At 38.4% G+C, this 14,934-nt stretch overlaps 2 protein-coding genes across 2 annotated transcripts; one reads left to right on the top strand and one right to left on the bottom strand.

Annotated features, from left to right (window-relative positions):
- Positions 1-7,478: 7,478 nt before the first annotated feature.
- Positions 7,479-9,040, bottom strand: LOC103983866 (protein G1-like4). Its single transcript, XM_009401189.3, has 2 exons — positions 8,810-9,040; positions 7,479-8,440 (listed from the first exon to the last, which is right to left on the bottom strand). The coding sequence occupies exon 2, from the start codon at positions 8,360-8,362 to the stop codon at positions 7,772-7,774; it is 591 nt and encodes a 196-aa protein (XP_009399464.2). The 5' UTR covers positions 8,363-8,440; positions 8,810-9,040; the 3' UTR covers positions 7,479-7,771.
- A 3,409-nt stretch (positions 9,041-12,449) lies between these two features.
- Positions 12,450-13,379, top strand: LOC135638054 (N-terminal acetyltransferase A complex catalytic subunit NAA10-like). The gene has a single exon (XM_065151006.1). It carries the CDS (start codon positions 12,597-12,599, stop codon positions 13,191-13,193), a length of 597 nt encoding a protein of 198 aa, XP_065007078.1. The 5' UTR covers positions 12,450-12,596; the 3' UTR covers positions 13,194-13,379.
- The last annotated feature ends 1,555 nt before the right edge of the window (positions 13,380-14,934 follow it).

Here is a 14,934-nt window from a genome sequence, read left to right on the forward strand (position 1 = left end):
GCTTATTATTATGTTTTGTTCTTGTGGGACAGTTTTCACATATCAAATTTGATATCATATACAAGTTTTTCTACTCTTAAAACACTAATTTTTTTTTTTTTTTTTGTTTCCCCATCATCATCTGAATTACTTGAAAACACTATCCTATAATTTATCCTATTTGATAGGATGGTTTTATACTTTCTAGACAAACATGATTTGTATCCCCGTAATTACTTATAATTTTCTTCGTATTATCTTCTTCGAGATCACATTAAGGTTGCGCGCATTTACTTCAGGTGAATGGTATTATAGTTGGACAGTGTTTGACACTCTATTATATTTTTTTTTATGAAATTCTATCATAATTTTGAACTTGATGAATAATTATAATAAGAATATAATTATATTAGAAAAAAAAAACTAAATTTGTACTATAAAATCAGATTATGAAGAAAAGTAGCATTCTTAACCGGATCTAAATTTGGAAGCCAATAGAGTAAAATTCATACCTACGATACTACTACTGTTTGATTTCCTCTTCCTTCTGACAGGCTAGAAGAACGGGGGCCCACGACAGGTATTGGTGTGGAGTCCCACTCGGCATGTTCGGATCCTCCACTACGATGTATTCCGGTGTGCGAGTTCGGGTGGGGGGGTCCAAATCACGCTTTGATATCTATCATCTATAGAGACATGAGTTGAACCCTCGCACAGGACTAATAGGCATCATTGTGTCGATCCATGTTGTCGAGATTTAGTGGGAGACCCCTTCACACGTTCCCTGTTTCAAATCTCCGCTTTCTTTTTGTCACGTCATTTTCCCATCATATGACTGTTCTCACACCACAACCAAGCGCGTTGGCCAATAGGAGCGAGGCATCGGTGGGACCAGCAGTGGGCCACGGTAACTGCTCACCCATTGTAGCCTTCTCTCTCTCTCTCTCTCTCTCTCTCTCTCTCTCTCTCGAGCACAACGTTTGTGAGCGCAGCCCCATAAATGCTGAGCGACCGAACACACAAGTTTGTAGAATTGCGCGACTAAGTCGATGGGACCCACGAATAGTAACGTATGGGAAGAGATCCTTCCGTGTTTGGTGATCTAGCGAAGACGCAGAAACTGCACCTACATTTATTTTCCTGCCAAAAAAATACTAAATGGATTATTGATCTTATTGGTATAGAGATCTCTAATGTGTAATTATCAGAATAGTAGTAAAAATTCAGAGGTATCAACTGATAAAACTTTGATAATATATGGTAAGATTATGAATCTCACTTTCATCATTTATTATTTGTAAAAAAAATTATAAAAAATTTGAGTATTATACTAATTATTATTTTAAAAAATCATAAAACAAAAAACAAAATTATAAAAGAAAAGAGGGCAAAATTCATATTTAATATAACAAATCAGAGCATCAAAGCAATGACTGTGAAACGTGAAGGAAGTTTAAAAGAAAGGAAGCAAAATTTGATGTTAAATATACATTATAACTTTATGGATGTCTGATTTTTGCATGAATATAGAATAAATTAGATGAGCTTCTAAAAAAAAATCCTAATAATATTATTTTTTTCATAAAGGCCTCTATTTTCTTTATCTAAGAATAAATTAGATGAACTTCTAAAAAAAAGATTTTATTCTCAAGCAAGTGGTTTTTAGATTCGGTTAAAGACAATATTATACTTTTTTTACCACTAGAAAACATAAATAAATTAGATAAACTTTATTTTAAATAAATAAAAGACTATATATATATCATATCATATCCAACAAACGAAGAAAAGCCAGCCAATGCTCAACACCTCAGCCGGCGTACGGAGGTCAAATCCGTGAATGTTCTTGAGCAGGGGAAGAGCAGAGAAAAGGAGAGTAGAGAGAGGGGGCCACGTACGGAGTGGCCCACCGCCAACTCGCCACCTGTTCACGACCTCGCAAGGCACTGACACAGCAGCGAACCCACGAGCGCACTGGTGATGACGGGACACCGGCCCCCCCCCCCCCACACACCCCCCTGGCCTCCTCCGTACGCCCGCGCCGGGGGTCGGCCATTGGTGCGTGCCGCGGCCGGCGCCGACACCGAGGGGTGGGGGGCAACCCTCGTGGGGCGGGCACCACCCCGCTGGTCCCCCTTCCGAGGCGTCACATCGGGTCACAAGAATAATATCAGCTCCCTTTCCGCTGCACGCCCCGCTGGCACAAACCTGTGCTCCTGAGAGGGAACACACCCACCCCAACCCTCAGAAAGAACAATATGAACGAATCCATAACATATATATATATATTTTCTTCTCAATAAATTCCGATTGAAAAGCTGGTAATTTGAAGACGACTTGATTCGGCATAAAACAAAATTCAATAAGCTCACTGATGCCATTTCATTTGTTGGGTTCCTTTTTTTTGTCGACTTTATAGGCTCAGTTCTTGCAGCAAAATTCAATGAGCTCTTTCCCAGTGATCTCACTTTTCAAATAATAATCCAGAATCTCTGTTTAGATTGAGTCAGAAACAATGAATGAGACCAATCTAATAGATGAGTTCGTGGGTTGGTCTTTCCTACTTTTTCTTGTTACTGATGATATGAGCATAAGCACTAAGATAAAAAGGAAAAAGAAGAAGAAGAAGAAGAAGAAGAAACATAAGCTACAACAGTGACAGCACAATAATCTTTATTCCTTTGAGGCAGATGGAAATCTTACGTATGAAACCAGAAAGAACAGTTCATCTCCGAGGGAGACTATTGCTTTCCATGTATTTGTCTGGTAACGATCCCTAAGTCCACTGTGGCCGAGATAGCTGTTAAAAGACTGCACAGAAAGCTTGAATATGATCATAGGTGACAAGGGGCACATGGTCAGATAAATGCAGGCATTGCTCACCCACTGTTCTCTATATATATTGATGGATACGCATTGCTGACCAACTCTAAATCTAATCCAAAAACAGTGCAGTAAATGTCTCATGGTTGACGCACGAAGGACATTGCTAGATGCTAGCTAGTATCTCACTGTTGTCAGTGTTTGAGACCTCATTCACTCCCCTCTTTGTCTGTGTTGTCTGATGCTTAGGATTAGGGTATCCATGGTACCTTATTCCATCTTACATTTGGAGGCTTATGTAGGCCTAAATCCTTTGTGTTGATTGATTGTGATTACTGTTTCCATAGACAAATGGCTAAGCCTAACATTAAGAGGTTTATATATGTTGAGATTACTCCTGACTTAGGCTCATACTAAACCTTTAATCTATTATATGGTTCTACATTTGATTGTCTTCAACCAAGAACATTTAGATCTAAGAAACACTAAGCACTCATGCCATTCTGAAGTGAAAACATCATAGTTGACAATAAAATCTTAATCTCTTTATAGTATTGCATCATACCAATGATGATTTACTATTTTCTAATACCATTGTAATGGTTTACCTAAAATAAACAAGGAAAAGAATACGCTACGAAACTTTACGAATTGAATTGATGTTTTTTTTATCTTCGATTCAAATGAACAAATTGGGTGCTCAACAGATGGTGTAGAAGAACACTGAAGGAGTTGTCTTAATTTGGACTAGCATTGCCAAGTTAAGGATAATTGCATAAGGAACAGTGCATGCAAATTAACTCATGCACATGCCATTGGCTACAAAAGTGATCCAGAGAATCAACAGAAGATTTGGTCAGATTGCGAGAGATTGATCAGTGACAGAGAGATATAAATCACATACTGGTCGAATTGTTCTTGCAAACTCTCAGATGTTATATGACTTTCTTCATGCAATGTGCATTTTTTATGTTACTTTTATATTTGATTTTGAAGAAAATTTCAACATCTACACATTCAGGATCGACCGAAAACTTTCGAGGATGCATGCAACTATTTTGGATTGGTTTCACTCAGACTTTTCTGTATCACTTTTAGAAAATCTTTGACTGATTTTTATCGGTTGGTTTATTTGAGTAGAATTTTTTTTGAGGCATCAAAGACAAATTCATTTAGATTTATGAATTTTGAGTCGTCAGCGACATTTTACGATATTGAAAAATAGACCTAACTAGATCAGATTGGAGAGGCATCAAACTGAGGATAAAAAGAAACTTAGCCTTCCATCTTTTTTCTGCAGATCATATAATTAATTCTTTAGCTTCGCATCATATGTTCTATCTTCTTTCTTTCATTTGAGCAGATAGATAGGTGTATTTTCCTCATCCTCACTGATCGGATCAAAGTGTACAAATCAATGGATCTCATTAAAGTCCTCATACCATCTCAAGTTTTTTTTTCTGATTGCCACGACTTAATAATATGAATTATTTTGAGCATATATGTTACGGTCAGGTGATCAAGAATTTAAGAAAGGATGAAACAAAGAGATGTTCTGCTCAAAATCCATGCCCGAATGCGCAAGAAACAACATTTTCTACCTTAAGAAATAACCAGTAAACTAAAACAATCCAGTGAGGATTTCATTCTCTAATATGCTTAAGATTAATATTGTTTAATATCTTTGGTTGAGAAAGGAGAAAGCCTATAATCCATAGAATGAAATGCATACAGCTGAAATCAATAAATGAAAGAACTTAACCTAGATGAGCTTGGACACAGCAAATGTTAAGATTGATACATAGAAGTATCATTAACTGGAGTTCTTTCTTGGATGCTTAAGATTGTTTTCTGAATTTGGATTCATCTAGTAAACAAAACAAATTAGACTTTACATCAATATAATGAGAAGGCTTAGAAATGGCATTGACAATCAAATCGTAAGTGACTAATAAAAGCTAGGGAAAAAAAAAATTTCTTCCTAAGTTGGAAAGCTGATGTAATTGAGTATAACTTCTGAGTTCTACCCGACGAATCGAACGAAGAATACATGTTGAAGAATGGGTACTTCTCACCCTAAAAGAAACATAAATATCTTAATTCTCTTTCAAGATGGTGTTTGTGGACATCTTCTTCTAACTACAGTAACTAAAGGCATTCACTTTCTAGAATTAGTTGAACACATAATAGAAGTTGCCATGATGTCTACACAAGTTGGAAAGTCGAAGTAATAGTATGAGAATACCGCCTTCATTGTATGGATTAGAAGCTTTTTATTCCTTTAAAGCATCCTCCTATAAATGTCAGAATATATACATTTCTTCTGAACTTCAATTAATCAAAAATATTATATTCAAAATTGTATATATTCAACTATCAGAGTTATTTTAGGTTTCATGTTTTCTTAAGAGGAGTCTATTAGAAGGTAATATAAAGGAAAATACTTACATTTTTTAGTGCTTGGTTAAAGAATAAAATGGCGAAGTTGTTTATGATTACCTAATTCAGAATCAGAAAAAGAACATCATATAACTCAGACCACAAATCTTAAAGTTCAAACTCTAGGGTTGTTTTTGTGGTGAAACCTAAAATTTACACATGCTTGATTAGACAAAACAAAACTCAAGAACATCCCCTATCTCTAAGATTGGATCTAAGCTAGAACTGACCTGAAAAATGCCCTTCTTAATCTAATATCAGATTCCACAAGGTATGGATTACCTAATTTGTAGAGAAGAAAGCATGATCAGCCCTCCATTTTCTTCTCTGCGACGAACATTAGAAACTTAGATCCAGTTTTCACTTGGACCCAAAGAAGAAAAGAAACCAGAATTACTGCAAGGGAACTTTGGAATTAATTACTGCCTTGAGTTGAGAAAAATGTTTAGCTTAATGGATTCACCACATGATTCTTTTGACATATTTATGATGAAGAAATACTCTAGAATGAATAGGTGATGACAATCATCCCTGGAGAAGTATCTATAAAATTAAGGGAATGATGAGGCATAAATCATATTTGGAGAAACTGAGACAAGGAGGATGTTTACATGCAGATGAACTAAAGCAGTTGTAATCCAGAAAAGTCAGCTATGCACATTATTGAAATCAGAAACCATTAGGTTCTACTGGATCATTTAAATACCAATAACCATCTTTGTAAGCTATACAAACCTAGAAATATGCAAGAAAAGCATGAACATTTTGAGCAAAAAGTCACTTAGGTACCTTTATTGTTTCTTATTTCATGCATGGACATGGAGTGTCATACAGTAAATCTTCAAACTGGTTTTTGTCGAAGCATTGTTCCTTATGGAGAATATCTTATATCACTCTGCGATTCTGAACTTTTGCTGATTACGGTAAATAAAGAAAATATCATCATAGAAAATCCATCTCGTTGCTTTACAAAGAACGAAAGGATTGCTGCAACTTAGCCCCATCTCTAGCACACAATAAGAACTGCAGTATCGCATATCTAGTAATGCCTGAATGAGTAAATTGCTGATCATGCAACTCAAAATTATACGGACATATATCTCAAGAACCACATCTCCTGCTCGAAGTTGCATGCTTTTACCATGTTTAACATCTTATTTAGTGGCCATGCTCACTGGGGAAGGGAAATTTCCAAAGATACGCGAGTAGCATCAATCCAGTATATATATATACACACACACACACCTCAAACTATTCCCAGCTAGTGGTCTAGAATATAAAAGGGATATTGTATTCTCACATTGCAAGTGGGCAGGACCAAGAGGATTGCCATATCTCCAAATCCAGTCCTTGACGCTAACCAATCATAGCAAGCTACTGTTGACCACAATCTTTGGTTGTCGGCCAGATGATTACGAAAATATGGATCATATCATATCATATTCCACTAGTTCTTAAGCTTTTCGTACCCTTCCCTCTTAAAAATGCATACCAGTCCCCAAAATGCAGTGAATGCATTCGTAGCAATCTGGATCACTACCTTGTTATGGATGGCACCTGTGGGTCTCATGTGGAAGCACGAGAATGAAAGCGTAAAAGATGATGGAAGAACAGGAAGCCCAAGTGTCAGATTATAAAAAGAGATCGGAAAGGGAAGGATCCTGTGATCAGTTCTATCCTTCCTTCCTGCGAGAAGAGAAAGAAGCGGTCCAAGCGGAGATGATAGGGAGGCAGGGAAATGTTATTAGAATGACAAAAGTAACTCAAAAGTGGCTGCAGAATTGCAGCACTGACTCCCAGTTCCATAAATGTGAGGAGAGGAAAAGATACAATAAAATGGGTACTGACTGACAAGCTATTATAAGGTCACCACTAACATATATAGCTTTTGATACCATAAGAAGAAAAGTGGGACTGAGTGAGTGAAATTGATGCATGAGAGCAGATGCATTACCTTGCCATTACAAGAATCTAAGTACACCTTGCAGCAGTGAGAGGTCAGTCAAAATTACAATAGTGAACCCATCTCTTTCTTTGTTCTTTTACCATTCATAGATAGTCCTACCCTCCTCACCCCCACCCCACCCCCACGACCAAAGGTCTCTCTGCAGCTCCCTATTTGCTTTACCTCCACGAGCGTACTGTACTTATGTTCCTTCCCCTCTTTTTCCCAGTGATGCATGTCAAATATTGATAACACTACCACTTACTCAGTGTACTCTTATCAATGCATCATCTAATGTAGAATCCAAACACAGCTGCTTATCTAAAGCAAAACCAACATGGGACGATGATACTATTTAATATGCAGTAGCAACTTGTTCAGATGTTCATTCAGGTAGGAATTAAAAGAGCACATGAACTAATGATGATGATAAGCAAATAGAGAAGGAAAAAAGCTCACACATAGCTACTTCATATTGATCGACGGAAGAAAGGTCTAATGCATATCCGGTGGCACCTCAAAGATTCCGCATGCTCGGCATTCGTACGTCATTGGATCGGATACTGCTGAGGCTTTTCGCTTAGATCAGGCGGCGGCCGGAGGCGGCGGAGGATGGTGCTGTTCATGTTGTTGCGGCTTCTTGCGCTTCTTCTTCTCGTAGCTAATGCCCCGTGCCTTTGACTGAACCTCACGAACCTCGCGGAGGTAGAGACGAACGGCGCGGGCGCCGAACGGGTTCGTCTCAGGCTTGCCTCCGTTCTCCTCGTAGGCAGCACGGAGGCGGCCGATGAGGGCATCGAGGCTGCCCCAGGCTTGCCGAAGAGGGCACGGACACGGCGCCGGGGGGTTGGGGTGGCCGAAGAAGGGGCACATGTGGGTGTGAATTTTGGTCTTCCCGAATTGATCCAGGTAGCGGAGGAACTCGAGCACATGGGCGCTGCTGCACTGCGAGAGGGAGAGCGGTGGGCGGTGGTTCCTTAGGTACTGGCCAAATGTGTTCCAGTCGCGCCGTTTCTGCGATTCGTAGCGGCTTAAGGATGGAGGCGAAGAGGAGGCCGCAGCGCCACCGGCGGTGGCAGCCGAGGACGAGGAGCTAAAGTTCTGGGGGCTGTTATTCGGACTGCTCCCGCCGCTATTGTTAGAGTGGGGGCTATCCGGATTTGGTACCAATTCCATGGGGAAGCACAGTAGATCTTTCTTCTTCTGATTCTGAGATCTTCCAACTCTCGTTACATTCCCTTAGCTCCTCTTAGCCTGCATAAGAGTTCAAGTCACAGCCCATAAAAAAAGCGAAAGGATAACGGTGATGACGTCCATGAAATATGATGATCTATTTGGCGGTCGTAGCCAGTCTTATTCCTATCAATTTTCCTTTCCAGAAACCGGAGAAGCAAGATGATCTAACCATTTCCATTGCTATGTCCGAGGCACTAGTAGAGAAGCAAGAGAAAACAAAGCTAGGTATATACATACAGATCCGACTCGGTTCAGCATGGACTTCACCTATACAGTTGAGACGAGGAAGGATCCGAGGAGGAGTTGGATAGGCAAGAGGAAGCAAGGGAGGAGGGAGGAGGGAGGAGGAGGAGGGATGGGAATTAAAGGGAGGTGGAAGAAGCTTACTGTTGTTCCCTGGGGAGCTGAGTTCAAGCTTCCAGTGGCCTGATGTCTGTCTGGTTGTGAGAGAAAAGATTCCGAGAGCGTACATGGCCTCTGTGCGCAGGGTGGAGGAGCTCAGGAGTTTGTGGAAATTTTGCTTGGGATAATTAAAGCGGAGGGAGGATGCTGCTCAATTTCTGGGAGAGCTGAGTTTTGTACACCAATGAGAAAATTCAATGGGAGCGAGAGAGAGCACATAGCTGCATAGTTAGGGCTTTCTGTGTCGATGGAGACAAAAGTTTGACAGTGGGGATGAAAGGTGATGTGACAGGATAAAAATTGAACATGGTGGGGTTTGACGATCCACTGTAGTATTATGGCAATAATATCTGCATAATTTCCCTCCTCCCATCTTTTTCTTCTTCATCTTCATCTCCATCTCCATCTCCATCTCCATCTCCGGTGGTGTTTAGTGCTGCAATATTCACTTCGGTGCTTTACAACGTGGAGTTCACGGATCTTAGTTTTAGTACGCACACCAAAGCATGGGCATTTTTAGGCTCGCGATTTGGCGAGTTGTCTCCACAGGACCTCAATCATGATCAAAGGAAAAAGAATCATACAGCCGACCCAACCCAAATAGTTGATGCGACTTTGACGTTTACACTGTTCTCTCTCTCTCTCTCTCTCTATATATATATATATATATATATATATATATATATATATATATATATAGTATAAATTTACAAGCAAAGTCGTGAATGAGTGAACTAATCAGCCGTGGAGAATTCCAGGGATGACGTTGTGTGGGTCCGCATGCGTCCGCAGGAGACCACATCATCCAAAGATCTTTTCAGGGCTGATTCGTTCCAGCTATATATATATATATATATATATATATATATATATAATATTTCTCTTTGACATTTGCCTGCTCGTCTCTTTGAAGCCATATTCTATGAAACATCTCCATGTCTTGGGAAGTGAACGCGTCAAGAATCGGAATCCTAAGAAATCTCAGAATGTATTTGGACCAAACGAAGGTTGCAGTGGAATTTATGATCCTCGTGTAACATAAACACAATATATTCTTCTTCTTTCTTGCACGATTTGTGCGTTTACAGGTACAACTTGATCTTGCTGATCCATTTCCACCTAACTGTTCTTCTCAATCGCCACCATTCTATTTCTACTTGCAGCAGTAGTTCCGATTCGGACTGTTCGTAGTGCTCTCTTGTTGATTGGTGCTTGCTTTTCTGCTTCACTTCTATTGGACCAACACATTCTTTCACTTTCTTATCATTCCTATCCATATGGTCTTTTCAATGATGCTGACATGTCTACTAAATATCACCTTTGTTCCCTTTCGATCTATAGAATCCGATAGCTTTTTAATTGAGAGCTGTCACCTACAAAGGCACTTTCTTTTTCACTCTCTTCTTCTTCTTCTTCTTCTTCTTCTTCTTCTTCTTCTTCTTCTTAAATCTGTGCTTGATTTCATGTTGAAATTAAGACCATGAATTGCATGAAGAGTTGGAGCTAATAATTCTCAAAAGCCTATCATAAACAAGCTCTTCAACAAGCCCAACTCCCAAAGAGCCACAGAAAAAACTGACTAGGAATGCATCACTTGCTCCCTCACAAGCTCTAAATAACTTAGAAATGAGGTCATCACACAATCCATCAATCTCATATCTGGCACAAGAAGAAGTCCACACACTTGTTCTGCATCATGCATGCTCATGTCAGCTCTAAGATGGCCAAGTTTGGGGTTCATTGAACATTCAATAACTCAACTTCACATGCTCTTCAATTTCTGCACTTAGCAGAGTGGATCAGCAACCAGAAATAAAAGGCATTAACTTCTGGTTGACTACTGGTCTGTGGACTACACCCACAAGCAGCTGAGAAGTTGTGAGTACAACAAGTAAACTCAGGTGAATGAGAACTCTCAGTTATTAAATCTCTACATCAGAGAAAGATCTCATGTAGTCCTTTCGGACACAAGAATTTAAAATTAAAATAATATATTTAGAGTTAGAAAGAACAAATAAATTCTCTCAAATGGACACTTTGGATCTACAAACACCAAAAATTAGGCATAAGAAATCCCATGTAATCCAAGGATTCACGTAATATCTTACAATGACTAAAAAATGTGAAATTAAAGAATAATCTAATCATAAAACCAAAGCCATAAATGATATCAAATGCACTTGATATCATTTATGGCTTGAAGAGGATTCAAAGTTTGTTCTCGGATTACACTAATTCTACAATTTTATCTTTCTTGCTTTGAATGCCTCGCCACGATCAATTTGTTTCCGGAATTTGCTCGTTTACACAAGAAATAGTGAAAAAAAAAGGAGGAAAAAGAAGAAGGAGAGATTATGAGATAGTTGAGGTGTTTATGAGACGAGCCATGTGAGAGCATTTAGTTCTAATTAACTTTCCTTACTAAATGTAAATTAAAATAACTTAAGGGTTAAGTAAGGGCATTAATCTAAAGTGGTTCTTAGGATCAAATCCCCCAATGTATGGCATCATTAGGTTGATTTGGATAGGACAGATGCAGTTGGGGAATTCAATGACAAAATTATATTATATAATATATTTTTAATGAACGATATCATATTATTAGATTATAATTTAAATAATTTAATCTAAGAGGTCGTGTGAAAGGAATTGAGATTATAGAGAAATTGATACGGTTGTTCGACCATATAACTTAAATCTTAATTAAATTGATTGGTTTTGAGTCTCACAATTTCATGAAATCGAATCAAATCATTGATCGACCTATATATTTAGTCATGATATAAAATCAAAAAATAATTTTTTTTATATTTTATAAAATTTAATGGATCATTTTTTATTTTTACAAATGGTATCTATCCTTATTCCGAATAATGCCTAAAATACCTCACTTGCCACAATGATACTTTTCCTTTTTATTTTGGGAGACACCCTATGGGACCATTCTTTTTCATTTTAGTTTTCGGACCAATCCATATGGTTTAATTGGATATATTATTATAGTATTTTCATTTGACTTATTTATAATATTTTAAAAATATTATAAAATTATTAAGAAAAAAATATTATAAGTCATTATGTATGATATTACATTTGGAGACTTGTGGCTGGCTAGTTTGATCGAGGTTAAAAGTCAATTTGGATCATTTATAATATTCTTATATAATGATAAAAAATATAAACCTATTTTTAATCTTTATTTGTGTGATATATTATAAATACTTATTTAAATTCTAGTATGATATATTAAATGACTTATAGTATATTTTAACGTTATAATATTTTTGTTAAGATATTGAAAATATCATAAAGATATTGAAGAATATGATAAATGATTGATTTGGTTTTAGGGGTCCATTTATATTCTTTTTATGGTGTTTTAAAATAAAATTTATAATATTTTTTAGATTATAAAAATATTATAATATATCAAATTTTGGTCTAATTGGGAGTGGTGGTGAATATTTTTTGGTATTATCGAAAATAAGGTACCATTTGAAAAATAAATAAATAAATATATATATATATATTCAAATTAAAAAAAAAATTTCTTCTCAATTTTCCTAATTTCCAAATTTCCCTTCACACTGACTTCAATGCATAGGTGGGGGCGGATTGAGACGTTGGCGAGTTCTTATCAGCATCATCGGCTCCTTCTAACCCTAACGTGTCGAGAGAGACGCGTAGACGAAGAAGCCGATCTCTCCTCCTTCCGCCGGCCGATCAAACCCATCCATCAATCGGTCGATCGAATTGTTAATTGGAGGAGGATATGGTTTGCATACGGCAGGCGACGGTGGAGGATCTGCTGGCGATGCAGGCCTGCAACCTGCTATGCCTTCCGGAGAACTACCAGATAAAGTACTACCTCTACCACATCCTCTCCTGGCCGCAGCTGCTCTTCGTGGCCGAGGACTACGGCGGCCGCATCGTCGGCTACGTTCTCGCCAAGATGGAGGAGGACGCCTCCGAGCCCTGCCACGGCCACATCACCTCCCTCGCCGTCCTCCGCACCCACCGCAAGCTCGGCATCGCCACCAAGCTCATGACCGCCGCCCAGAACGCCATGGAGTCCGTCTTCGGCGCCGAGTACGTCTCCCTCCACGTCCGCCGCAGCAACCGTGCCGCCCTCGTCCTCTACACCTCCACCCTCGGCTACCTCATTCACGACGTCGAGGCCAAGTACTACGCTGACGGCGAGGACGCTTATGACATGCGCAAACAATTCAAGGTTCGGCCTCATACCCACGGCCATGGTCACCACCACCACCATCACCGTGGAGGCTGCTGCTCAGTGGAGGCAAAGAATGCAGTTTCTGCAAGTGCAGGTACATCTGCTTCAGCTCCAGCTTCGGCCTCCGGGGAGTGAGAAACTTGCGGCTAAGGTAGTCTTGGACACTGTTTGCCTATTGATTTTGTTGACTGCTGATAGAAGTAATAAATTGTGCTTTATCTTTATCATGGATTGTGATTTGAAGACAAAGTTGGGGCTATAGCTTTGCTATGTATTTGACTATTCAGACTATCATGTCTCTGTGGAGTTACTTAGCTTCCATTTGATTGTCGTAGAAATTGTCTTCTTTCCACCTACTTACTGTTGGTTTGGTGGTTTATTAGAATCATTTCATCTTTTTTGCTGCAGATGACTTTGTGATGTATTGACTGAATTAGGAGCTGATAGATGGGTATGTGTCATTTGAACTCATTTACGGTGTCAAAAGAATGAATTTGCACTAGAAATTGTCTGCATCGGTAGGGGATTACACTTGACTTTATAGAGAATTCATGGTGTCATTTGGCTGAATTTGCACCAGAATGAACTTATGGTGATAAAAGAATGAATTTGCACCTAGAGATTGTCTGCATTGGGAGAGATCACACTTATCTTTATGGAGAATTTATGGTGTCATTTGGCTGAATTTTCACTAGAATGAATTTATGGTGTCAAAACAATGAATTTGCACCTAGAAATTGTCTGCATTGGTAGGGGATTACACTTATTGTTATAGAGAATTTATGGTGTTATTTGGAAGAATTTGATCTAGAATGAATTTATGCTGTTTTTTAATTGGAAAGCATTTTTATTACATTAAATGGTGTAAATGATGCTCACACATGGACTGAAACATTATGCAACAATGCACTAATGATGTCTCAGAAGAGACTAATGTGTTTATGGTGTTAAAAGAATGACTTTTGTACTTTAAATTGTCTGCATTGGTAGGGTATTACACTTATCTTTATAGAGAATTCTCAAGCTAATTATAATGCTGTTGGTCTAGTGGTTCTATGTGGATGATTCAATCCTGTCTTAAATGCTGCATTAGTAGTTGGTTGCTCCCTTAGGATAGCCTAAACTTACAGATTGAAATTTATTTGGCTTACATTCAATTTCAGCTTTATTTTAGCTCATTTGCAGAAAGGATTTATATTTCGCCCAAAACAGTCGGTGGCTTAACATTGTTTGTGTTTTCGGTCATGTTCTCTCCTTCTCTGTCTTGGGCAATTCATTGTGTTATGTTTGTCTCTTTTAATCTTTTTATTTTTGGAGGGATGGACTGAATTATGCTTTTTTAATTCTAAGTTTTTATCATATTTCTGTTGCATCAGAGTATGATTAAATGATATATCAAGAACATTTGGAAATCTCTGGTAGAGCCTTTCAGAATTGAACCCTAATGTTCTTTATTGATGAACCCTAGTCCAAGTATTCTTTCTGTCTGTTGTTTTCTGCTACTACTACCATATATCCCTTTGCAAAAATCAAAAAGCAAAAAAAAAAATCAACAATTATAGAAAAGAGGACTGGTTTGCCGAGTGTGTGCAGATAATGCATGGACAGAGGAACCGGAAGACTGCATCCTTTAAGTTCAAGAGAAGAATTAATTTGATTAAAACAATCTTTTATGTATGTACTTTTTTCTTTGATAAACTATTGTACTTTTTGGGCTCTGATATGACAGCTTATTCTCTATTGGTTGATACCGAGGTATGCAATATCGTATCGTATCGGTGTTTCGAGGTTGGCTCGGTACGGTACGTTACGGTACTGGCTTATCGAGTGGTACACCAGAGCGTACCGAATGGTACATCAGGGTTGAGCTATTTTC

Source organism: Musa acuminata, chromosome BXJ3-5 (assembly GCF_036884655.1).
Source record: "Musa acuminata AAA Group cultivar baxijiao chromosome BXJ3-5, Cavendish_Baxijiao_AAA, whole genome shotgun sequence".
NCBI lineage: Eukaryota > Viridiplantae > Streptophyta > Magnoliopsida > Zingiberales > Musaceae > Musa > Musa acuminata.

Bases quoted from the DNA above. Each gene is read 5' to 3' on its own strand.
- LOC135638054 (XM_065151006.1), top strand. From the start codon at position 12,597: ATGGTTTGCATACGGCAGGCGACGGTGGAGGATCTGCTGGCGATGCAG.
- LOC103983866 (XM_009401189.3), bottom strand. From the start codon at position 8,362: ATGGAATTGGTACCAAATCCGGATAGCCCCCACTCTAACAATAGCGGC.